The sequence below is a fragment of the Lissotriton helveticus genome, chromosome 9, assembly GCF_964261635.1.
Source record: "Lissotriton helveticus chromosome 9, aLisHel1.1, whole genome shotgun sequence".
Classification (NCBI taxonomy): Eukaryota; Metazoa; Chordata; class Amphibia; order Caudata; family Salamandridae; genus Lissotriton; species Lissotriton helveticus.
Window position 1 is genome coordinate 659,810,559 of NC_136070.1, and position 24,257 is coordinate 659,834,815.

Genomic DNA, 24,257 nt, shown 5'->3' on the forward strand with positions numbered 1-24,257 from the left:
TAGACTGCGTTTGTCAACAACATTTCCAAGCTCCTTCACAAAAGGATCCCCAAATAACCCCCCTTGGGCTATGGCATCTTCCTCCGAGGATGCAAGATCCCCCAGCTTGGGATATACTTTGATAAGCAAGGAGCGGTGGCGCTCTGTAGATAATGCACAGTTTGCTTTTCCCAGAAAAATGATAGCATGTGTGCCCAGTGTGAGAGGACATCGGGGATAAGAGGTCTCCTGATACTTTGGCCTCTTCCGCTATGTCCAGGATTTTGCTCATAGGACCTATATCGTCCAGTAGTTTGTCATGGCACAAGCGCCAAGACCTGTGTAGGCTCTTCTTCAGGTCTATAATATACTTGGCAAAAAGGTGGTCATCCTGGAGTCATTGTCGGGGAATGAGGGCCACTTTTCCCTCCAGGGTAGGAATGGGGCACACTGTTCAAATAAATTGCAGGCATCCTTCTCTAAAGGCTTGTGACGATACCCCGCTACAAACCTCGTCACCTTGTCTCCTGGGGCCCACAATGCCGACCTCAAATGGATGAAATAACCTGGATCTAGCATATCAATATCATCCCCCAGCATAGGAGCGGGGTCCGATGCAGGGCGCCAAGACCTTGAGGAGCTCACCTCATCATCTGAGTCCCCTGGAGGGTCTCCATCCTGCTGATCCAAAGTATCTGGAGTAAGATTCACTGGGACCTTCCTGAGGGGCATTCTTAGCCAAAAAGACTTATTTTAGAAGCTCAAATGCGTCTCAGTAAACAGCTTCCTCATATTTCTTCTTCGGGGGAGGGGACCCTTCCTTTGGGGCGTCTAAGGGAGATTTATCTGGGGCGGGCATGGTATTTTCGCAGGTTTTGTGCACTCCTATACAATCCTATCAGAGAGAAACTGTTCTATAGGACCCATGAGCTCATTTACTGCTCTGTTAATCGATGTATCAAATGCCTCCTGAAAAGTTTATTGGAAAAAGGACAAGTCCTCCTCGTAGGTTGCTTGGGAGAATTGCATGTCCATCATGCACCTAAACCATTAAAGAGCGTTTTGCTCAATGCTATGGAAACATCAGTGCCAAATATAAGGGCCTAAAGCCAAGATGGCTAGGCTTAATGAAGCCCTTTTAAGGTACGCGCAAGCATGTGAAATTAGATGCCGAGAGGGAGCCCAGACACTATTATGGGTGGGACAGAAGCACACAATCGGAAGGGCGCGAGTCGCAGGGCACACATATCCTTATTTGTCTGGAGGGCTTTGCTGCTCGGGACTGTGTCCCAACACTGGCCTTCAGTGGTATGAACCAATTACAGACCCCATTGGGCGTCAGCAAGATCAGCGAAAAATACGGACCCCCCAGGAGGACGTCAGCAAGGCAAATTCAAGGAATACAGACCGACCGCACAGCTGGGCGTTACCTGGAGCATCCGAGGGACAAGTCTCCACAAGTCGTAGGCTCCGGCGCCACACGTCCAGCTCCTGAAATGGGAGAGAGATGAGCGGAAACACAGAGACAGTCTGGCCGCAGCGCCATCTAGTGGGTAGATAACCACATTGCAATCCACAAATGGGCCTGAGTCGCGTAAGGAGTGCCCAAGCACTCCTGCGACTGAGGGGGAATCTGAAAGGAAAGCGCATGTGAGCGCAGCAACCTGCAACAAACAATACGTTTCAAACCCCTTTAAAAACTCAGAATAAACATTCTAACAGCCTCAGAAATGAGAGAAACAGAAAATACCACTTAACTGGCTGCTGAACATCGAAGAAAGAGGGAGTTCAAGCAGCAACAGAGAACTATGTGGGGACCACGCTGCAAAGACTAAAGAAGGACTTGTGAATGGTTTTGTTTTCCCTGGTGCTCATGGGGAAAGTAGTTTTTGTCATGTTTAAAATGGGTGCTGTGTTTTGAAATGGTGTATTAAAGCGAAAGAAGAGAGCATAATCCTCGCCTCCAGTCCTGACGTAGAATTACAGCCATCCATGACAAAATTATATTAAAATACATGGGATTCTGTAATCCCTGTATAAACAGCAGTCTCTCATTTCTTTATAATCAGTGACTTGTGATGCACCCAGTAGCCAATTATAAACAAAAGACGTCAGAACTAATAAGTTACTACAGTCAAATTGTGATGTCACAATGCCTGCTGCCAGAACAGGTGTACCATCAGGTCACGGAGAATAACTGAAGCAGCTGTTTAAAGCAACGAAAATGGAAAGTTGCTTTTCTTTCTTCTGCTCTTTTTTAAATAACAATGGCAAGCAGAGAGAATAGGTTTATTGTTTGCACTCCTTAAGAGAAAAGCTATAATTGTTCTACATGTTTTTACACATTCCAAAACTCAATTTTATTGAACTGTTTCTATTATCGGTTTTCAACAAATATCTTACAGGTTTTTGATGTGTTTAACTTTGCACTACAGGTTTTATTTTTATTCTACATGTTTGCAAACATGCTTGCTCTTTCATATGAAAGAGCAGTGCACCGAGTTTCAAGTGGTTTTTGGTAAAGCTGTTGGTGTGACCATGGGATAAAGTACTCCTTGTTGATAAGGATACTGTAAGTCACCTTGGAGTTCCACAACCTTATGAAGGAACTCAGCTTTTTGGCCTCGTTCCTCTATATGGTTATGGAATTCTTCTGTGACGTGTAATACCCTTATAATGTACGCCTGGGGGTACGTATAATGTACGGCAGGGGGTACTTTATCCTTTATATGATTCCAGTTTATATCAGGTCTCTTTTGTCATATGATTTAAAGTTGCTGTTTGTTAGAATTCAAAGATTTGATGAAGTGATGAAAACGTAATTATTAAGTAAAGAAATAATTGAATAATCAGGACAGATGACACCAGCAAGGACACCATCTTGCTTCAAAAACAGGCAAATTCTCTAAGAGTGAGGTCTGTAATGCCACTGAGATATCGTGCCAAAACCGCTTCCTGGGCTTAAATGGAATAGATGGATGTGAATGATAATGAAAGTTCACTTATTTTTCAATAATAATATAAAAAGATCCTGATTTTTAAATAAGTTAATGGAGATGATTCCAGGTGGAATGAGGTAGGCTTGCAAGGACTGCAGGAGAAGTTGGTGTTAGGATATGCAGTGAGTGCAATTACTGGGGAAGAGAGGGTGACGGATTGTAGGAAGGGAAGACTCTAGTCACCTGGGAATCAAGATGCAGGCAGTAGCAGCTCATCTAAGGGAGAACCCTGAGGTTTGGAGAACACAGGGATTAGAAGACACTGAGTCCAAAGCTGGGGTTGTGGTGGGACACTCACCTGTACAGATAGTAGAAGAAGGAGAGCAGATAAAAGGCTAGCTTGCACCATGACTCCTTCTGGCAGTAGTTGAGGATGTCGGCATTCATGATGGAGACAGGATCATACATCACCTCCGAGCCGTCAGCCGGACGGTGGAAATATCTCAATGGATAGCCCAAAAGTGCGAGGCAGACGCGGCCAGAGATGGGCAAAGACGCACGGAGTGGAGAAAGAAAAAGAAAAATGGAAGGAAAATTTAAGCACCAACTGTACAACGTTTACAAAATTGAATTTGACATCAGTGTATTTGGACATATAAGCAGCACCTTTACTGTCAGTAATAGGCTTTTCTATAGGAAGACTTCCGGTAGGCTAATGACTCCAAAGACTAGTAGAGATCTGACTGGGCTAGAAAGGAGTCAGGTTGCATTTGGAAAATGGAGATTACGGCTTTTTCCATATCACAGTTTGAAAATGTCTCAGACAGAGGCATGGGGGTTATGCGGTTAGAGTCTTGGTGGAGCAGGTTTAGCTTTTCATGGGCTGGAGGGACAGAGCCTTGCTTTAATAAAATCCTTGAAGGGGAAATGTGTACCAACTGGTGAGAGGACAGATGGGATTTTGGGAACGGGCAAGACACCTAGAAGATTAAAGAATGGATGCAAGGGTCGAGGGATGCATGAGTACACACGACAAGTAAAAAAACAGAACAGCGTGCATCACTCCTCTCTCATAATCATCACAGGTTACAATGATGCTTCATGCAAGATATCAACTACTTTGCCCATTAGAAACAAACTATGTAACAAGAGTCTCGGTTCCCAACATTCAAAGAGTCAGCTCATCACCTTTTGCAAGAATACACCATCAGACAATACTCCATACATGTTCATATGTGCACCCTCACACAGACAACGCAAGCCACATTCCGAGCATCAAAATGAAGATGGAATCAAACATTCAGTCCCAACCGTAACACACCACCCACCCGCTTATGCAATGCACAGATCAAGACAATACATACGCATATCTCCAGATGGGAAAAGGTTGGTATGAATGTAATCATGCTTGTATAGGAAATTAAACAGCTGAGGCCTATATAGATATAGACCTAGTGGGTAGGTTTGGCTCTGGGACAGATACAAGGCAAGAAGATATGGTGTGCATGTTTAAATTAATCGAGGCAGGATGTGTAAATATTGGTCCTAGTGAGAGGACGTATGCAGTAAGACGTAGAGGGAAGAAGGTATTTGTTAATAGAAGGACTGTGCTCGAAGTGGGGGCATAATACCACATGCAGGGACTAATGCCTAGTATGCAGAGCTCCAGTTAGGATGGAAGGGTGGGCGCCTTTGTCTGGAGAGGTCCAGAGGACCAGAAATATCCTGCGGTGACTAAGATGGAGGGTGGTACAGTGGGTATAGATGTCTGTCATTAGGCTTATATCTAGAGTGGAAATGGAGATGGAAGGATGAAGGAGTGCATGTTTGTGGGCTAGACTTATAGTGCTGTCACTCCTGTACCACAGTTACTTCCGACCATCTCGATAACAATTAGATGAAGATGAAACGGCTCACAGGTTGATCGTATTCAAAGTAGAGGGTGGCTACTTTACATTCAAGCCAAACACAAACCTTGTTCAAGATTTCACATGACTTGTTCGCACAATTCTTTAAGACAAAGCATTATTATGCATCTCATCAGATTTGCATTTACATTCCCTCAAGAGAAACTCACACAGCCAACATCAGTTTGTTTTTTTCGCTTGTAAAGTTCTTTAAAATTCTTTAAACAGATCACAATTATACAACATATCAGATTCAAATATTTACAATCAAATGCAAGCACGGAACCTCTCAAGGCACCATCCCTGCTCGGGATTCCATATCTGAACCTAGCCACACGCCCGTGACCAATCCATCAGCGAGAAATCCTTGGGTAGGGCGGTCAGGTCAGACCTAGAAAAGCAAATGTAGAAGCACAGGGCAATAGAGAAGCTGAGCCATGTACGGATACTGGGACTGGTTAGGATCACATGCACAGGCTGGAAGAGGATGCAGGAGTATGCACATTGTGGTTCCCTGAACCAAAGGGGAATTTGGGCACAGTGTGACGAAGGGGCAAAGGGATATATGGCTACAGACACCAACGAGGAAACTCAGAAAGGGCCGAATTGCAAATTTATAAGCGAATACACCCACCAGTAGGCAGGCATACATTCAGAATGCATAGAAGGGTTCAAATATGTTGATATAGTCTCGAAAGAGCACGTTGATGTGTGCCAACATAGGTTGCAGTTAGTAGGCATTCATGTGAGAGGAATCAAGTGGTGGACAGCTACATAGAGATGACAACATATACACCAACCATGTTCCAAGCAGCACTGACACCCACACCCAACCAGGGTCAGACTGGCCTATCGGGCAGTCAGGCAGTGCCCAATGGGCTGGTCTGACAGATCAGTGTGTGAGCCCATTTTTTTTCAGTTTATGGGCCGGTTTTATATTCAGCTGTGTCGGTTTTTACTGTTGATTTCCCTGATATTACCACAAGCATTGCCTGTAGCCAAGCACAATAGCATGCGGTCTCCCATACCTTGCAAAATACTCATAGCGGATGAAGTTACAAGTTTAAAAGAAACCCGGTTTTCAAATGTGGGCCACTTTTTTAGCTATCTGGTTCGCTAATAGGGGACACATTTATCCTGGTGCCTGGGCCTATTTTTTGTCCAAGACAGACCCTGCACACTCTGACATGCATAGGTTAATGAAAGGCACCTCTCACCCCTCAATGGAAACAGTGACTAGTGAAAACAAATAAATGACAGACAGCACCGGTATCAGGCAGTCAAAGTAAATAATCAGGAACATTAACACATCCTCGTGTGCATAATGCACAAGATTCAGGAACCGAAGCACTCCAGGACCGGACCACCAAACCAAGGCTGACAACAACAAGAGCATGCACTCAGTAGGAGTTTTGGGATCAGGGGAGGAAGATTGGGGCAGTGTCTAGTTCTAACCCTGTCCCCAGTACTTTGACTGTTTTGAAAGGACAGCTGCACGTGCATCCGGTGAAAATGTGGCGAATGGACACCAACCCTAGTGAGATGTATTTTCCGTGGAGGAGCTGGAAGGACGCAGGTATATGTGTGACAGTTGAAAATGAAAACAGGTGCCTCCAGCAAGCAGAGGTAGAGGTGGACATGCATGCGCGAGTAAAAGCCATGCTAAGCTTACCTCCAGAGGTGGTAGAAGAGCAGGGGAATATTAAGTCCTAACGTCACCCATTCCGCTGCACACATGAACATCAGGCAAAATAGCCCATGTATGGAATATTCTGGGACCACAAGCTGCGGGTGAAAGAGAGAGAATGTGTAAAAAGAGGGGAGAGCAGGACGGGGGAATGGGAATCAATGTTACTAAGACAGGCAGCAGACAGTCGAGGGAAGACACACATGAGGAACAGTGAAAGGGAGACGTTTATTCACCAAAATGTTAACCCTTGGCCAGGCTGGCACCTAAATGGCATCCACTGAGTGATGATAATGAAGCGAGAACATATTTGGAAACATGGCTGTTGAGAGGAAGTTTAGCAGTTGGAAAAGATTTGAGAGACAGGAGAAATATACTGTGCAAAGCAAAAGAGAATAAATGGAAGGAAGACGTGTGGAAAAGAGAAGACAGAAGAGGAAAAGAAGTAGAATGGATGCAGTACAGCAGCAGCAAAGCAAATGCGAGAAATGTCGTAAAGCAGCAGACAGGAACCCAAATTCAGATGAAGGTGTTAAGTAAAGGTAGAGGAAAGGCAAACACCACAATAATAAACACTACACCGACAGCTCTGAAAATGCAATTTTTAGGTCTCGCCTATTCTATCCCGTAGGGATTGGTAGGTGAGATTATAGTAAGCTGTCCGAAAAGTCTACCTCGCTGCGGATCGCGTACAGTTCAGGTGAGGCAGGCATGTGCACATCATCGCCAGCCACATCCCACACCATGCCTCGGCATCAGACTTCAAAGGAAGCCGCTCGCACACCACCATTTGTCTAAGACTCGGCATCAGACTTCAAAGGAATCCGCTCCCATGCCGCTCCCCCGCCCCCCCTCAGACTTCAAAGGAATGCGCTCCCGCTCCCCGCCCCCGCCACAGCAAATAGTCTCGACCTGACTTTCTCATTTGGTGTACTCTAACACTGTTCTCATGATGATGTACCATGATGTTTCCGGTGTTGTGATGTGGTGGTGTGTGCACCGAACAGTCTTGGTTGCTGCATTGCCCATTCGTTTATTGCTCCCACTCGCTTTTCTGTGAACCATCCCTTTTACGATCTGTCATAGTGCATCCCTACTCTATTGCGTCCCGTTTTTGCGTGTTGCCAGTACGCCTACTGACTAGTTTGTATTAGTACTCCACACCCGGCCCCACGGTCCTCAACATCATCCATTCCGACATCAACTTTTTTTTACATTGCATGTCTGTATTCTCCCTCTAAACCCTGGAGTGTTTTATGGGTGTTCAACCAAACTTGTGGCTTAGTTAAAGTTCTGTGTGTTTTCTGGTACCCCATCCCTTGACTTTGATGCTTCTGGGGGGTGCCCCAAGAAGCCTATTTCTGATGAATGTTCACATTGAGCACCTATAAGTCGCATTCTGTATATCTGGGTTTGTAACAAGCACTTTGACTTTACCCTGCCATCTATCTATCTGTATTTAGGTCTGGCCTTGAGACATCTGTGTCTCAACAGCCTCATGTATCCCCCCAAAATATTACAAATTCGTACATACTTGCTTGGGCCTTAGATTAGCCCTCTTCAGCAATTAGGGCCCGATGTAGGTCGGTCGGTAACGGCCGAAAATCGGTATTTTCGGCCGTTACCGATCGGAATAGAGACAACGGGATGTAGGAGGCCGAAATCCGGCGAAATCGGCGATTTTACCGAATCAGAAAGTCACCGAGTCGGTAGAATCCCGAATCGGAAAAAAGTAGGAATCTGAAAAATCTCCGATTTGGTAGAATACCTAATCGGAGATTTTTCAGATTCCTACTTTTTTCCGATTCGGAATTCTACCGACTCGGTGATTTTTCAGAATGGTGAACGCACCGATTCGGTATAAATACCGAATCGGTGATAATCCGATTCGTTGCGAAAAGCTGAAGAATGAGATGTAGGTAAGCACTGAAATACCGAATTTGCTTCAAATTCGGTATTTCAGAGTCGGAAATTACCATGGATTGGAATCAGGTGGTAACCAGGTGCAACCTATAAAAAAGGACCCAAAATGCAGTTCTACTTGCAACATGGCAGCTTTCTATGTCATAGCAAGACGGCTACGGCTACAGCAGGAAGGAGAGAGGGAATGGCTGAGACAGGAGCAGGTGTATAGACAGCGGATCACCCTGTGCATGCTGACAGATGCAGAGATCCTACAGAGGTACAGGCTGGACCCAGAGACCATCAGAGACCTCATTAGGGACCTCCAACCCCTGTTGCAGCACCCCACCCCAAGGGCACACGCAATCCCTGTGCAGGTGCAGGTGCTATGCTGCCTACACCTGCTGGCGTCTGGCAGCTATCAAAGTGTAGTTGCTGTGGCAGGAGGGGTGACCCAGAGCAGCCTGTCAAGGTTCTTCCACAAGTTCCTTGATGCCATGATTCAGAGGATGGACCACTACATTTCCTTCCCTTCCACCCATGCAGAACTGGCACAGACAAAAGCTGAATTCTATCAGATGGCAAGATTCCCCCACATCATTGGCTGCATAGATGGCACACACATTCCGATTTGCCCCCCTGCTGACACGGAATACGTATACCGCAATCGGAAGTCACGGCACACCATAAATGTGCAGGTGATATGCAATGCTAAGTGTGTCATCACTGACCTGGTTGCAAAGTTTCCGGGGAGTACCCACGACTCCTATATCTTCCAGAGTAGCGGAATTTATGCACGGCTGATGGCAGGGGATTTTGGTGAAGGATACCTCCTAGGTAAGACACAGTGTCAGACCCCCATAACCAAAATTGCAGTGTGAAGTACATGTATGCATGTGAGTAATGTTACCCCTTTTCCTTCTAGGCGACAGTGCATATGCCCTACGCTCGTTCATTCTCACCCCCTACCTCAACCCCTCAACACCCAGCCAAAGGAGGTACAACCGTGCCCACAAAAGCACGAGGAATGTAGTGGAAAGGACCTTTGGCATCTGGAAGAGCAGGTTCAGATGTCTGCACAAGAGCGGAGGTGCAAGGCAATATACCCCCATCACCTGCTGCAAGATTATTGCTGTCTGTGCAATGTTGCACAACCTTGCAGTCAGGAAAGGCACTGAGGTTGAGTTATCCGACTACGAGGACCCTGACGATGACAATGCTGTGCCACTACCACAACCTGCTGGAGTCTCTGCACCAACTGACGGCAGATACAGGCGTCAGGAGATAACAGACAACTATTTCTGAGTGAGTACAGATGCACAAACAGGTCAATGTATGTTTTCAGAAATGAAATTTAATAATGTTGCATCAACGTTACTGCACTGATGTGCAACAAAAGAAAAGGTAAACAAGAAGTGGTGAAATGTCCATTGTCCGGGTTGCCTCACCCGCACTGCCAGTCTTATTTTTTGCTGCGCTTAGCAGCCCCACTAGGATGAGCCTCACCCCCTTCTGTATGCCCAGCAGCCTCAGCTGAGCGCCTGCTGCTCCGGCGCGGCTCTGACACTGCGCTGGCCGGGCTGCTGCGGCTGCTGCTGTCCCCAGCCTCGCCCAGGACGGGATTCACGACAGTGTTGGAGATCAGTAGTGTCTCCATGGCGGTGGTAATACGGCCCATGCCCCTAGTGACCTCTGACATGTTCTGTGTGAGGCTGGCCTCCATGTTTGCCCCACGTTGGCATAGCTGGGCGGTCGCAGCTGCAAGGCGGTTGAGTGACCTATTCTGTATACGTGCATCCCTGCGACGACATTGCTCATGGTCATCCATTCTGTTGCAGAGCTGGGTGATGGCAGTGGTCATTCGGCCAATAGATGTTGCAATCTCCTTGTTGCTATCTACAAATGTCTTGAAGCCCTGTGCCATTTCCCCCATCTGCAGGTTGTGCAGGCGCAACTGGCGATGGCAGGCCATGATGGATTTTGCCTGCATTCTCTGAATCGTCACCATACTGGTCTCCAGCCCTGCGAAGACGCTGCCTCCCTGTGCTTGTATTGGACTGCTGGTTGCACGTGGCCTCCGTGGATTTCTGCTGCCCTGCTGTGTGTGCTGGGGTGACGCTGGTGTCACAGGGTCTTGTGCAGGAGCCTGACCCGCTGCTCCCTCCATGATGATTAATGGAGCAACAATTCTCCTCCTGGCAGGGGATGTGGCAGGTGCAGGGTGGCTCTGTGGTGGTGTGTTCTCCGGGGAGAATTGCAATGTGGGCGACTGAGACAGAGACAGTCGGGGGGAGTGTGGATGTGTGAGGGAATGTCCAGTGTCTTCCTCATTGGCCAGGGCACTGCTGTTGTCCTCCTCCTGTGCTGCTACACTGGTGCTTGCCACCGCCACCGCACTGGCTGTTGGTGCTGGAGCTGGTGCTTGAGTTGGTGCTGCTCCCCCGCCTGATGGTGCCCCTAGGTATAAAGAAGCATTTGTCAACTGAGTGCTAATGTGTTCCAGTCACTACTATTAAAGCATTGCACATCTCATTACAAAAACGTAGATGCTGTATTACTGTTATTTTTCTTATGCTTCTGCAGTGGCATTTTTGGGTACTTTTGCTGACTACATTTAGCAAGATGCATTGCTCATGTCTGTTGCTAGCAGTACTGGCCTGGGGTTTGGCTGTGCATTGGGTCTATAGGGGAGGTGTCTGGTATGGTGTGTCAAGTTGCGCATGCTTCTTACCTGTAGCTGTAGCTCGGAATGAGCTATCCAGGTCCCCAATTCCCACGACACTCGCCCTCTCAATGGTGGTCGCCACTAGTTCCTCCAGCTCAGTGAGGGGTGGCGCCCGGTTTGTGCCTCCTCCGGTAAGTCCAGCCTGCTTGTGCAGGTCAGCCAGTTTTCTCTTTGTCACGCCACGGATATCGTAAAACCTCTTCTTGAGGTCGTCTTGGCTCCTGTGGGTGACACCAACAGCGTTGACTTTTTCCCCGATGTCTATCCACAGCTTCCTCTTGGTGCTCTCCGGAACAGTGAGGGACAGCCTTCCATAAAGCTGCCTGTGCACCCTCACCACCTCCTCCACCAACGTTTGCAGCTCCATGGTGCTGAATTTGGTCTTCCTCTTGCGCTCTGCCTTCTGGCTCTCAGTCCTGTTTGCCATGTCTCACAGGGATCCTGCTAACACTGCTGCTCACAGTGTTTGCTCAGCTCAGGCAGCTTTCCAGAAAGTTCTGATGAGTTGCACCTGCCTGGGTTGCCACTCCCTGTGGGGGAGGGTGCTTCCAGCTCATTGGCTGATGTCTTCAGTGTCAGTTAACCTGCTCGACGAATCGGCATTTTCCGATTCGGTATTTTCCGATTCGGTATTTTCCGATTCGGTATTTTCCGATTCGGTATTTTCCGATTCGGAATATACCGAATATGTTCGGTAAATACCGAATCGGTATGTATTATGCGTTCCTATTGGCCTTTTGGCCCATGGGGCGTATTGCTATTTCCGATTCGGCGTTTACCGATTCGGTAGGATCCGCATTTTTATTTACCGATTCGGACGTGTCCGATCCGGGCTATACCGATTCGGTACTTGGCGAATCGGTACGTATCGACTCACGATACCGATTGCTACCGAATCGGTAATGTTCCGAATAATTTTAACTACATATCATTTTCCGATTTTGAAATACCGATTCGGTACGGATCGGTATTTTAAAATCGGTAAATGCGTTTTACCTACATCGGGCCCTTAGTCTTTTAAAGTTTCGCTCGTATGTTTCTTTCACCCACCACAACTCACACAGCACGCGCAGTGGGTCCGCCCACTTTGTTAATTTGCTGTCTGACATTGTGATAGAAGGCATTTTATCTGGGCATTTGCACAGCCGGCTGAAAAAAAGTGCTCTGAGGTTTTGTGCATGGGTTCCAAGGCTACATAGTTAATTTTTTGTATATTTCCTATATTTACACAAAAATTAAATTTTGAAAGCTTCTGATGGCAGACATATTGGCCTTGGCAGTAGTTAGTATAGCTAGGGAATCCCACAGCAGAGCACTTTGAATTTGAAAGGATATGTCGCCCCAGTTGGTTCATCTGTATTTTCATATAGAAACAAGCATTTAGAATGAAATAGGTCTTGCAACTGCAAGTTATTGAGCTATTGGCATTGTAAATGCAAACACAACAGTGATGGACAGAATGTGGATCAATGTCACACATTCACCCCAGTCCAAAGATCTGGGCCCAAATCCATCGTTTTTCCACTCCACACCACCCTGGGTTAGACAATGGCGATATGCAAATCAGCACTGACCCTGTGCCCCATGGGAACAGTCCAGTCCGAACTACAAAACCCATGTCCTTCCCAGAACGGAAACAAGCATCTGAGGACCGGCCCGGTTTCGAGGTAACACCTCTCATCAGCCCGGCTAGCTTGACTCCAGTGGTGTGGAGTTCCTGGGACTCACATCTGAGCATCCCCAGTACACTTAGAGCGGTAATTGCAAACACAACAGTGATGGACAGAATGTGGATCAATGTCACACATTCACCCCAGTCCAAAGATCTGGGCCCAAATCCATCGTTTTTCCACTCCACACCACCCTGGGTTAGACAATGGCGATATGCAAATCAGCACTGACCCTGTGCCCCATGGGAACAGTCCAGTCCAAACTACAAAAGCCATGTCCTTCCCAGAACGGAAACAAGCATCCGAGGACCGGCCCGGTTTCGAGGTAACACCTCTCATCAGCCCGGCTAGCTTGACTCCAGTGGTGTGGAGTGCCTGGGACTCACGTCTGAGCATCCCCAGTACACTTAGAGCGGTAATTGCAAACACAACAGTGATGGACAGAATGTGGATCAATGTCACACTTTCACCCCAGTCCAAAGATCTGGGCCCAAATCCATCGTTTTTCCACTCCACACCACCCTGGGTTAGACAATGGCGATATGCAAATCAGCACTGACCCTGTGCCCCATGGGAACAGTCCAGTCCGAACTACAAAAGCCATGTCCTTCCCAGAACGGAAACAAGCATCCGAGGACCGGCCCGGTTTCGAGGTAACACCTCTCATCAGCCCGGCTAGCTTGACTCCAGTGGTGTGGAGTGCCTGGGACTCACGTCTGAGCATCCCCAGTACACTTAGAGCGGTAATTGCAAACACAACAGTGATGGACAGAATGTGGATCAATGTCACACATTCACCCCAGTCCAAAGATCTGGGCCCAAATCCATCGTTTTTCCACTCCACACCACCCTGGGTTAGACAATGGCGATATGCAAATCAGCACTGACCCTGTGCCCCATGGGAACAGTCCAGTCCGAACTACAAAAGCCATGTCCTTCCCAGAACGGAAACAAGCATCCGAGGACCGGCCCGGTTTCGAGGTAACACCTCTCATCAGCCCGGCTAGCTTGACTCCAGTGGTGTGGAGTGCCTGGGACTCACATCTGAGCATCCCCAGTACACTTAGAGCGGTAATTGCAAACACAACAGTGATGGACAGAATGTGGATCAATGTCACACATTCACCCCAGTCCAAAGATCTGGGCCCAAATCCATCGTTTTTCCACTCCACACCACCCTGGGTTAGACAATGGCGATATGCAAATCAGCACTGACCCTGTGCCCCATGGGAACAGTCCAGTCCGAACTGCAAAAGCCATGTCCTTCCCAGAGCGGAAACAAGCATCCGAGGACCGGCCCGGTTTCGAGGTAACACCTCTCATCAGCCCGGCTAGCATGACTCCAGTGGTGTGGAGTGCCTGGGACTCACGTCTGAGCATCCCCAGTACACTTAGAGCGGTAATTGCAAACACAACAGTGATGGACAGAATGTGGATCAATGTCACACATTCACCCCAGTCCAAAGATCTGGGCCCAAATCCATCGTTTTTCTACTCCACACCACCCTGGGTTAGACAATGGCGATATGCAAATCAGCACTGACCCTGTGCCCCATGGGAACAGTCCAGTCCGAACTACAAAAGCCATGTCCTTCCCAGAACGGAAACAAGCATCCGAGGACCGGACCGGTTTCGAGGTAACACCTCTCATCAGTCCGGCTAGCTTGACTCCAGTGGTGTGGAGTGCCTGGGACTCACGTCTGAGCATCCCCAGTACACTTAGAGCGGTAATTGCAAACACAACAGTGATGGACAGAATGTGGATCAATGTCACACATTCACCCCAGTCCAAAGATCTGGGCCCAAATCCATCGTTTTTCCACTCCACACCACCCTGGGTTAGACAATGGCGATATGCAAATCAGCACTGACCCTGTGCCCCATGGGAACAGTCCAGTCCGAACTACAAAAGCCATGTCCTTCCCAGAACGGAAACAAGCATCCGAGGAGCAGCCGGGCTGATGAGAGGTGTTACCTCGAAACCGGGCCGCTCCTCGGATGCTTGTTTCCGTTCTGGGAAGGACATGGCTTTTGTAGTTCGGACTGGACTGTTCCCATGGGGCACAGGGTCAGCGCTGATTTGCATATCGCCATTGTCTAACCCAGGGTGGTGTGGAGTGGAAAAACGATGGATTTGGGCCCAGATCTTTGAACTGGGGTGAATGTGTGACATTGATCCACATTCTGTCCATCATTGTTGTGTTTGCAATTGGCATTGTAAATGGCAATTCCTTTTATAAAAAAATTAAAAGGCATTGTCATTTACAATACCAAAAGCAAAACCTATTGCATTACAGTGCGCGGTGTCCCTGAAGTGGGCACCGTGCTCAGTATTAAATAAAAAAATAAAATAATAATAAACGGAGGTCGGTGTCCCTGAAGTGGGCGCCACGCTCAACATGCAAATACAACAAAATAAAGCAGCCGCCATTTTCCCCATTAGTGTCAATAACAAAAATAGTGCTCACTCACTAGATAACGCAGTCTGTGTAACGCGCAAAGTAAAAGGACCAGTCCTTATGGGTGGTAACAAATGGTGACAAGGCAGTAACAGGTAGGGACTAACAAGCCTCTTAATGAATCGTAAGCCAGCATTTAGCAAGGACAATGGCACCAGCCAAAGAAAAATATTGTCGGCGAGTGGGCATGGCTTCCACAACATACTCTATTACAGCTTGCCTCGCAGAGCGAGCAGTGTATGCGTGCTGCTGGTAGGCTCAAACTAAAAAGCCTTATCGATGTGGTCCAGACGTTGACAAAGGAAGCATATTCAATATGTATTTGACACTAAACTTGGCTAGATTTTATTTTAAAAAATCCCAAATCATAAAATTGCCTACTACAACAGAAAGTGTTATGCCCAGGGTGTTAAGTGCAGTTAGTTGTGCTCGGGGGTGGCATAAGAGAACTTTTGCATGCCCCCTTATACAAAGTATTGCAGTCTGCCTATATATTTGGCTGGAATCTGTTGTGGGACGAAATTGCAACAGTCCGTGCCAGAGTAGATAAAAACATTGGCAGCTATGATTTGCTATGAAAAACGTAGATGCAGAAGTGTTGGACCCGGTCCTTTGGGCAGGTTCACCCCGTGACTTTTTGCTTTTTCCTAGCCTGTTTTTGGAACCTGGATTGGTGATTTTAGGCCTCTGCGCACTTTTTCACTGTGGTACAGTGTAAAGTGCGTGTGCTCTCTGTGTATGGATGGTGAGTGACCTGCCCTCCCATAGGAATGAATGGGGAATATGTATGCCCATGGTAGATTCCTGATGCATGGGGAGTGCAGGGTCAAGTTTGATATGTGTGAACTCATGAGAGGGAATGCTGCAGAATGGTATATGCGGCATGACTGTGTCTAGTCTAGAAGCGCCACTTTTAGAAGTTGGCATAATTGTGTAGTGAGTCTGCTGGCACGTGATTGGCTGATGTGCCTGGGTCTGCTGGTGGATGGACTGTCTGTTTTGAGTAGGACGGGGTCTGCAGGGCCCTGGAGGAGGGGGTCTGAGTCAGCCGTAGATGAAAGGCCCCCATCTGCTGTCACGGATGGGAGGGAAGAGCTCTGGTGGTACCAGGCGGTGCCTGTCAGCCCACCCTGCTGCCTCTCCCTCCGGATGGCCCACTGTCACCTCTGACCTGAGGCTGACAGGAGAGGGAAACCAGATACACCCAGGGCTTAGGGCTCGCTCACACAAAGACTTCAAAAGACTTCAAAGCCTTTTCTGTGTATAAGAAGGGGCTGTGTTCCCTTCCAAGTTGTTCTTGTCTTGTTCTGTTGCTGACGGGAATCTACCCGGGGCGGGCGCTGCCCAGCCCCTTGAGGCTGATGGACTGCTGGGGGACTCTTCCTGACTGTCCCCTTGCCTGCTGCATTGCTTGGAAGACTTTGCTGGTCAATAGCGCTTAGCCTATTTTTCTAGCACTTTGGAGCGCTTTATTGCCCCAAGCGCTGGAGAGCGCTTTATTTGTCTTCACAGCGCTACTTGGCCCCAAGCGCTTGATAGCGCTTCAACTTTTATGGGGGCTGGTTGTATCGAGGGTGCCACCCCTCGGATCGTGGTTCCCCGCCTGCCTGCCTAAAGAGGAGGGCCGCTGCGCTGCCCGCAGTGACCCGGAAGTGGTCGGCCGGCCAGCCAATCTCAGCGCAGCCGGCCGGAAGTCCCGCCCCCCCGCAGTCGGCGGGGAGAGGACGAAGAAGGCGCGGGAGATGGCGGCGGTGGACGGGGCTCCTCTCGGCTGAGGGAGCCCCAGAGAAACGTGGCGGCCAGCTGACAGGGCTCCCGTGTGCCGAGGGAGCCCTGCCGAGAGAGAGAGGTCCGGCGCGGGAGCAGCGAGGCTCCCATGTGACCGGAGCTGCCGCGCGGAGGAAGGCGTGCCGAGGAATGGCTGCTGGGGCTCCCGTGTGCTGAGGGAGCCCCGAGTGAGCAGAGCGGAGGGGGCGCGAGGCACATGGTCGGTGCCTGCCCCTACCGCAGCCGGCGAGAGTGAGCCGCCGCCCAGCAGAGAAGCCGCCGCCCGGAGGAGCCCGCCCAAGAGAGCCCGGTGAGTCGGAAGGGCTGGGGGGGGCTCCGTGCAGCTGCTGTTGGTGCCGGAGAGCGGCACCTGGGCGGGAGTGGAGGTAGGGCGGCCCCAGCTGACAGTGGGCCGCCCCCAGGTTTCGACGGAGCCTGAGGCTCCAAAGCCCATATTTATGTTGAGAGCCCGGGAGGCGCAGGGGGCGTGTCGTAACTCTGAGTCCCCCGAGTGGGACTCCAACGGAGTGGGTGACTTCCCTACGAGCCCTGAGAGGCTCCAACGCAGGCCATATTTGTTTAAGGAGTCGAGATGGCTCCTGGGACACCTCGGGGCATATTGTCGATGCCCGTCCCCTCCTGGGCTTGTGTAGGTCTGGTGCCAGTGAAAGCACCATGGTTGTTCTAAGAGCCTGCTAGGCTCAGGGGGCATATTTGTTCAGAGCCTGGGTGGCTCCAACGTTGCGCAGTGTCATGCCAGAGCCTGTGTGGCTCCAACGTGGACCTAGCTGTGGGTAGAGCCCGTGGGGCTCCAGCGTGGCGCAGTTTGCGCCTGAGGGCCAGTGAGGGCCCGGGCACAGTTTTGATGATTCTCCAGCTGCCCAGCAATTAGTGGGCAGCTGCACCGTTTAGGCACAATTTCAGGAGAGAGTCCCTGTGTGGGACAGCGAGGGCACAGTGGTGCCCGGCCTTCCCAGCTGCGTAGCACTTAGTGCCAGCTGCAACGTTTAGGCCCTTGTGAGTGTTCCCAGGGGCCCAGCAAGTAGTGGGCCCCTGCATCGTTTAGGCCCCTGACATTGAGACTCAGGGCGTGCTAGCCCCAACAAGGCCAGTTGGCCTAGGGACTGCCACAGGTGGTGGCTTATGTAGGTTTTGCGCAATTGTATGGTTCTTGCACCTCTGAATGTGATTTCTTGCATCATGTCTTATTCCTGCACCTCTGAATGTTTTTAGATATCATGTGACTATTGCGCTACTGTATTTTTCTGGTACCTCTGAATGTAATTTTATTGCATCATGTGCTTTATTCTTAACACCGCTGAATGTGTAGGTTTATACATTATGTGTTTCTCTTTACTACTCCTCTGAATGTATATTTATGCATCATGGGTAATGTGTCCTTTCTTAGACCCCTAAAACGCTGTGTGCTACTTAGGTGGTTTTCCTTTACTACTCCTCTGAATGTGTTTCATACATCATGGGTAATGTGTTCTTTCTTAGACCCCTAAATGCTGTATGATACTTAGGGGGTTGTTCTTCTTAGTACAGGTGGTCCTAGTGAGGTCCTGGTCCCCTGCGTGACAGTCTCCTAAGGGGTTAGGGTTGCGTAGGTGGTACTTACCTGTTCCCAGTAGTTACTGGATGTGATCTATAACTGTTACTTTGTGTTACAGTGAAGTTTATATACTTTTATTCTACTTACTGACAAGTATTTCTATATCTGCAAAGTGTTGATTCAGACAGTGGCCCATGTGGCCCGGTCTTGTAAATAATCCCTTGTGAATATTGCCGTGCCAGTTGGCACAATGTACATGTGTAATTTCTATCTGATATGCTTTGACAATACAAAAGTTATTTTAATATAACCTTGTGTGGAGTCTCTTTTGTGGTGTACCTAGTATGTTGTTGCTGTTGTGCGCTGACGCAAATGCTTTACACATCGCCTCCGAGTTTAGCCTAGACTGCTCGTGCCAAGCTACCTAGAGGGTGAGCAGGGGTTATCCTGGCGTGTGACTTCCTTGCCCTGACTGGAATGGTGGTTTCTGCCTGGCTTTGGCATCAGCCTTAGCCTACCAGAAATAGCCGGTTACCTACATTGTTGGTCAGCGGTGCGGATTTGGACTTGTATTTGCACAGTGCCATAGCAACAACTGGCTACATTACAAAAACTCTGCGTTTTTCAGATAGTCACATATTTGGGATTATTGTTTTTGATTTTGTTTTTCCTCAAGAGTGTCATTTTCAGATGGTGTTCCTGCGCTTTATGTTTAGTGGCAGGTGAGAGAAAATGACAGGGCGGGACGCCAGTAGAGAGGGGAGGTTCCCATAGATTAGGAAACCCTTGCTGGGTCCAGTGTCCATTTCCTGTTCCTGTCCCTTTGTGGATAGATGGAAGAGAGGGAGGGTGGAGGAGAAATTGCTTGCTCAGGAGGGTGGTTATTCCCTGAGTGTAGTGTGTTTGTCTGGATTCCCCAGTATGGTAGGATCCAGTGGTGGCAGCTTAAATGTGTCCAGTGCGTGAAGTCCCATTCCCAGTTCCCAGAGTATGGTGCCTGGTGCTCAGTAAGAGAGTGACAGGTTGAGAGTCAGAGGCAGTGAGGAACTGTCTCACCAGTCTGGAGGGGGAGTGTGTGGATGAGTGGTGTCTTGAACTGGAGGAGTTTGTGTGAGGTTTTTTTTAAGGAGCTTGCACGTGAGGTGTACCTCTGGTGGTGTGCAGGACGTCCTGCAGAGGCATTGGACAAGAAGGTGGATGTCTGGCGGTGTGCTAGATGTCTTACAGAGTCATTAGGGAGTGATTCTAATAGTAGTGGCTGGTGTATCTGATGATCCTGTGTAGGTGAAGAGGTTCATGTGTAGCCCAGCTAGGTCCCAGTAGGATGGTAGGGGTGTAGGGGCTCGCGTCCTGTCTCAGTGGAGGCGGAGTGAGTGTGGGACGGTGTGTCCCACGGTGGCCCGAAACCCTGTCTCAGGGCCCGGAGGGTTCCCAAAGGGAGCGCCAGGTCAGGGGCCTAGGCTGTACTTACAAGTCATTTGAAGAGGATCTTCCTGTGTCTAGAGGACGGGGAGTGTCTGTAATCAGAACTCCGGCGGTCCTAGTGTTGGACAGTACCGCTCCTTAGTGGAGGTTGCAGAAGTCCTGGTTCGCTGGGCATTTGACCGTCTAGAGTGCTTGACCATTTTTTTGTGGGGCCTCTGGAGGTCGTTCCCCGAGGAGGGGGGAGGCCAGGTTCAGGTTCAGCCTGACCTGGAGGGAATGGCATCTGTAATCAGTGTCCTGACCGGTTGTTGGCTTCCAGGGGTACCGCTCCCGGGTGGGAGGGTGCAGAACCCTGGAGGGGGGTGCAGAGGGACGGTGTCCTTACTTCTGACCCCGGTGGGAGGAAAGTGTGTTGCTGATACGCCGCTGGCGTGTGCTCTGTCTAGCCTGAGACATACTGTGCCTGTGATCATGGAACTGGAAGGGGGTGCAGAAGGACGGTGTACTTCTGACCCCGGTGCAACCTGAGGGGTTAGATCCTAGGTTGGGAGATCAGGAAACTTCTAGGTCAAGAGGAACTCTACCAAATTGGATCAGCTGGAGAGACTGAGGGGGCTGCCCTTGCTGTGTGTTCTGGGGCCCACCTGCAGTTTGTTGTTTCCACTAAGGTAGAGGAAAGGGGGGCTTTGCTGTGTGCTGTGTCCCCCCACCTGCTTGAAGAGGGACTGTGCTGTGTGCTTTGTACCTCAGAAGTGAAATAATTGCCAGGTGGTAGACCAGTGACGGAGGGAGGTCCTGATCTGGTAGGAGAGTTGTGTTCTGGTGAGTGCTTCCCTGTGAGGGTGCGGGAACACAGGAGTAGAGGTACGGTGGGGCATTCTTGCCGTGACCTCTGGTCAGCCTGGGGGTGTGGTCCCTAGGTTGTAGGATCAGTGGTAGTGTAGCTACCCTGAGAGAGAGAGTGGAGATTGGCTATTGTGTGCCAGGGGCTTCTGCCCCCACTCTGTGGATTGGTTAGGACCTGTGATATTTGGATGGCCTAGGGCCTGGTCCTGGCTGTGGATGACTAGTGTGTACCAGTGGGGTATCCTAGTTGTGTCAGAGAGCTTTTGTTGAGGGAAATCCCTGTGGGTTCAGAGTGGCGAAAAACTGGAAGGTGGCCCTGCCCTGCAGGCCCGTTTCCGTGGTTTTGTCGCCCAAAGCATTGAAGACCATCAGTGTAGTGATTAGTCTACCCTGCGTTTTGGCTGGAAGGGGGATGTGTTGGACCTGGTCCTTTGGGCAGGTTCACCCCGTGACTTTTTGCTTTTTCCTAGCCTGTTTTTGGAACCTGGATTGGTGATTTTAGGCCTCTGCGCACTTTTTCACTGTGGTACAGTGTAAAGTGCGTGTGCTCTCTGTGTATGGATGGTGAGTGACCTGCCCTCCCATAGGAATGAATGGGGAATATGTATGCCCATGGTAGATTCCTGATGCATGGGGAGTGAAGGGTCGAGTTTGATATGTGTGAACTCGTGAGAGAGAATGCTGCAGAATGGTATATGCGGCATGGCTGTGTCTAGTCTAGAAGCGCCACTTTTAGAAGTTGGCATAATTGTGTAGTGAGTCTGCTGGCACGTGATTGGCTGATGTGCCTGGGCCTGCTGGTGGATGGACTGTCTGTTTTGAGTAGGACGGGGTCTGCAGGGCCCTGGAGGAGGGGGTCTGAGTCAGCCATAGATGAAAGGCCCCCATCTGCTGTCACGGATGGGAGGGAAGAGCTCTGGTGGTACCAGGCGGTGCCTGTCAGCCCACCCTGCTGCCTCTCCCTCCGGATGGCCCACTGTCACCTCTGACCTGAGGCTGACAGGAGAGGGAAACCAGATACACCCAGGGCTTAGGGCTCGCTCACACAAAGACTTCAAAAGACTTCAAAGCCTTTTCTGTGTATAAGAAGGGGCTGTGTTCCCTTCCAAGTTGTTCTTGTCTTGTTCTGTTGCTGACGGGAATCTACCCGGGGCGGGCGCTGCCCAGCCCCTTGAGGCTGATGGACTGCTGGGGGACTCTTCCTGACTGTCCCCTTGCCTGCTGCATTGCTTGGAAGACTTTGCTGGTCAATAGCGCTTAGCCTATTTTTCTAGCACTTTGGAGCGCTTTATTGCCCCAAGCGCTGGAGAGCGCTTTATTTGTCTTCACAGCGCTACTTGGCCCCAAGCGCTTGATAGCGCTTCAACTTTTATGGGGGCTGGTTGTATCGAGGGTGCCACCCCTCGGATCGTGGTTCCCCGCCTGCCTGCCTAAAGAAGAGGGCCGCTGCGCTGCCCGCAGTGACCCGGAAGTGGTCGGCCGGCCAGCCAATCTCAGCGCAGCCGGCCGGAAGTCCCGCCCCCCCCGCAGTCGGCGGGGAGAGGACGAAGAAGGCGCGGGAGATGGCGGCGGTGGACGGGGCTCCTCTCGGCTGAGGGAGCCCCAGAGAAACGTGGCGGCCAGCTGACAGGGCTCCCGTGTGCCGAGGGAGCCCTGCCGAGAGAGAGAGGTCCGGCGCGGGAGCAGCGAGGCTCCCATGTGACCGGAGCTGCCGCGCGGAGGAAGGCGTGCCGAGGAATGGCTGCTGGGGCTCCCGTGTGCTGAGGGAGCCCCGAGTGAGCAGAGCGGAGGGGGCGCGAGGCACATGGTCGGTGCCTGCCCCTACCGCAGCCGGCGAGAGTGAGCCGCCGCCCAGCAGAGAAGCCGCCGCCCGGAGGAGCCCGCCCAAGAGAGCCCGGTGAGTCGGAAGGGCTGGGGGGGGCTCCGTGCAGCTGCTGTTGGTGCCGGAGAGCGGCACCTGGGCGGGAGTGGAGGTAGGGCGGCCCCAGCTGACAGTGGGCCGCCCCCAGGTTTCGACGGAGCCTGAGGCTCCAAAGCCCATATTTATGTTGAGAGCCCGGGAGGCGCAGGGGGCGTGTCGTAACTCTGAGTCCCCCGAGTGGGACTCCAACGGAGTGGGTGACTTCCCTACGAGCCCTGAGAGGCTCCAACGCAGGCCATATTTGTTTAAGGAGTCGAGATGGCTCCTGGGACACCTCGGGGCATATTGTCGATGCCCGTCCACTCCTGGGCTTGTGTAGGTCTGGTGCCAGTGAAAGCACCATGGTTGTTCTAAGAGCCTGCTAGGCTCAGGGGGCATATTTGTTCAGAGCCTGGGTGGCTCCAACGTTGCGCAGTGTCATGCCAGAGCCTGTGTGGCTCCAACGTGGACCTAGCTGTGGGTAGAGCCCGTGGGGCTCCAGCGTGGCGCAGTTTGCGCCTGAGGGCCAGTGAGGGCCCGGGCACAGTTTTGATGATTCTCCAGCTGCCCAGCAATTAGTGGGCAGCTGCACCGTTTAGGCACAATTTCAGGAGAGAGTCCCTGTGTGGGACAGCGAGGGCACAGTGGTGCCCGGCCTTCCCAGCTGCGTAGCACTTAGTGCCAGCTGCAACATTTAGGCCCTTGTGAGTGTTCCCAGGGGCCCAGCAAGTAGTGGGCCCCTGCATCGTTTAGGCCCCTGACATTGAGACTCAGGGCGTGCTAGCCCCAACAAGGCCAGTTGGCCTAGGGACTGCCACAGGTGGTGGCTTATGTAGGTTTTGCGCAATTGTATGGTTCTTGCACCTCTGAATGTGATTTCTTGCATCATGTCTTATTCCTGCACCTCTGAATGTTTTTAGATATCATGTGACTATTGCGCTACTGTATTTTTCTGGTACCTCTGAATGTAATTTTATTGCATCATGTGCTTTATTCTTAACACCGCTGAATGTGTAGGTTTATACATTATGTGTTTCTCTTTACTACTCCTCTGAATGTATATTTATGCATCATGGGTAATGTGTCCTTTCTTAGACCCCTAAAACGCTGTGTGCTACTTAGGTGGTTTTCCTTTACTACTCCTCTGAATGTGTTTCATACATCATGGGTAATGTGTTCTTTCTTAGACCCCTAAATGCTGTATGATACTTAGGGGGTTGTTCTTCTTAGTACAGGTGGTCCTAGTGAGGTCCTGGTCCCCTGCGTGACAGTCTCCTAAGGGGTTAGGGTTGCGTAGGTGGTACTTACCTGTTCCCAGTAGTTACTGGATGTGATCTATAACTGTTACTTTGTGTTACAGTGAAGTTTATATACTTTTATTCTACTTACTGACAAGTATTTCTATATCTGCAAAGTGTTGATTCAGACAGTGGCCCATGTGGCCCGGTCTTGTAAATAATCCCTTGTGAATATTGCCGTGCCAGTTGGCACAATGT

At 50.2% G+C, this 24,257-nt stretch overlaps 1 protein-coding gene across 1 annotated transcript in view; it reads right to left on the reverse strand.

Moving 5' to 3' along the window:
- Window positions 1-24,257, reverse strand: part of CNIH2 (cornichon family AMPA receptor auxiliary protein 2) — a 924,655-nt gene that overhangs the window by 26,481 nt on the left and 873,917 nt on the right. The window contains exons 4-5 of the mRNA XM_078660749.1: window positions 6,498-6,610; window positions 3,277-3,420 (exon numbers count right to left, since the gene is read on the reverse strand). Coding sequence (XP_078516875.1) covers window positions 3,277-3,420; window positions 6,498-6,610 — 257 coding nt within the window. The remainder of the gene's footprint in view (window positions 1-3,276; window positions 3,421-6,497; window positions 6,611-24,257) is intronic.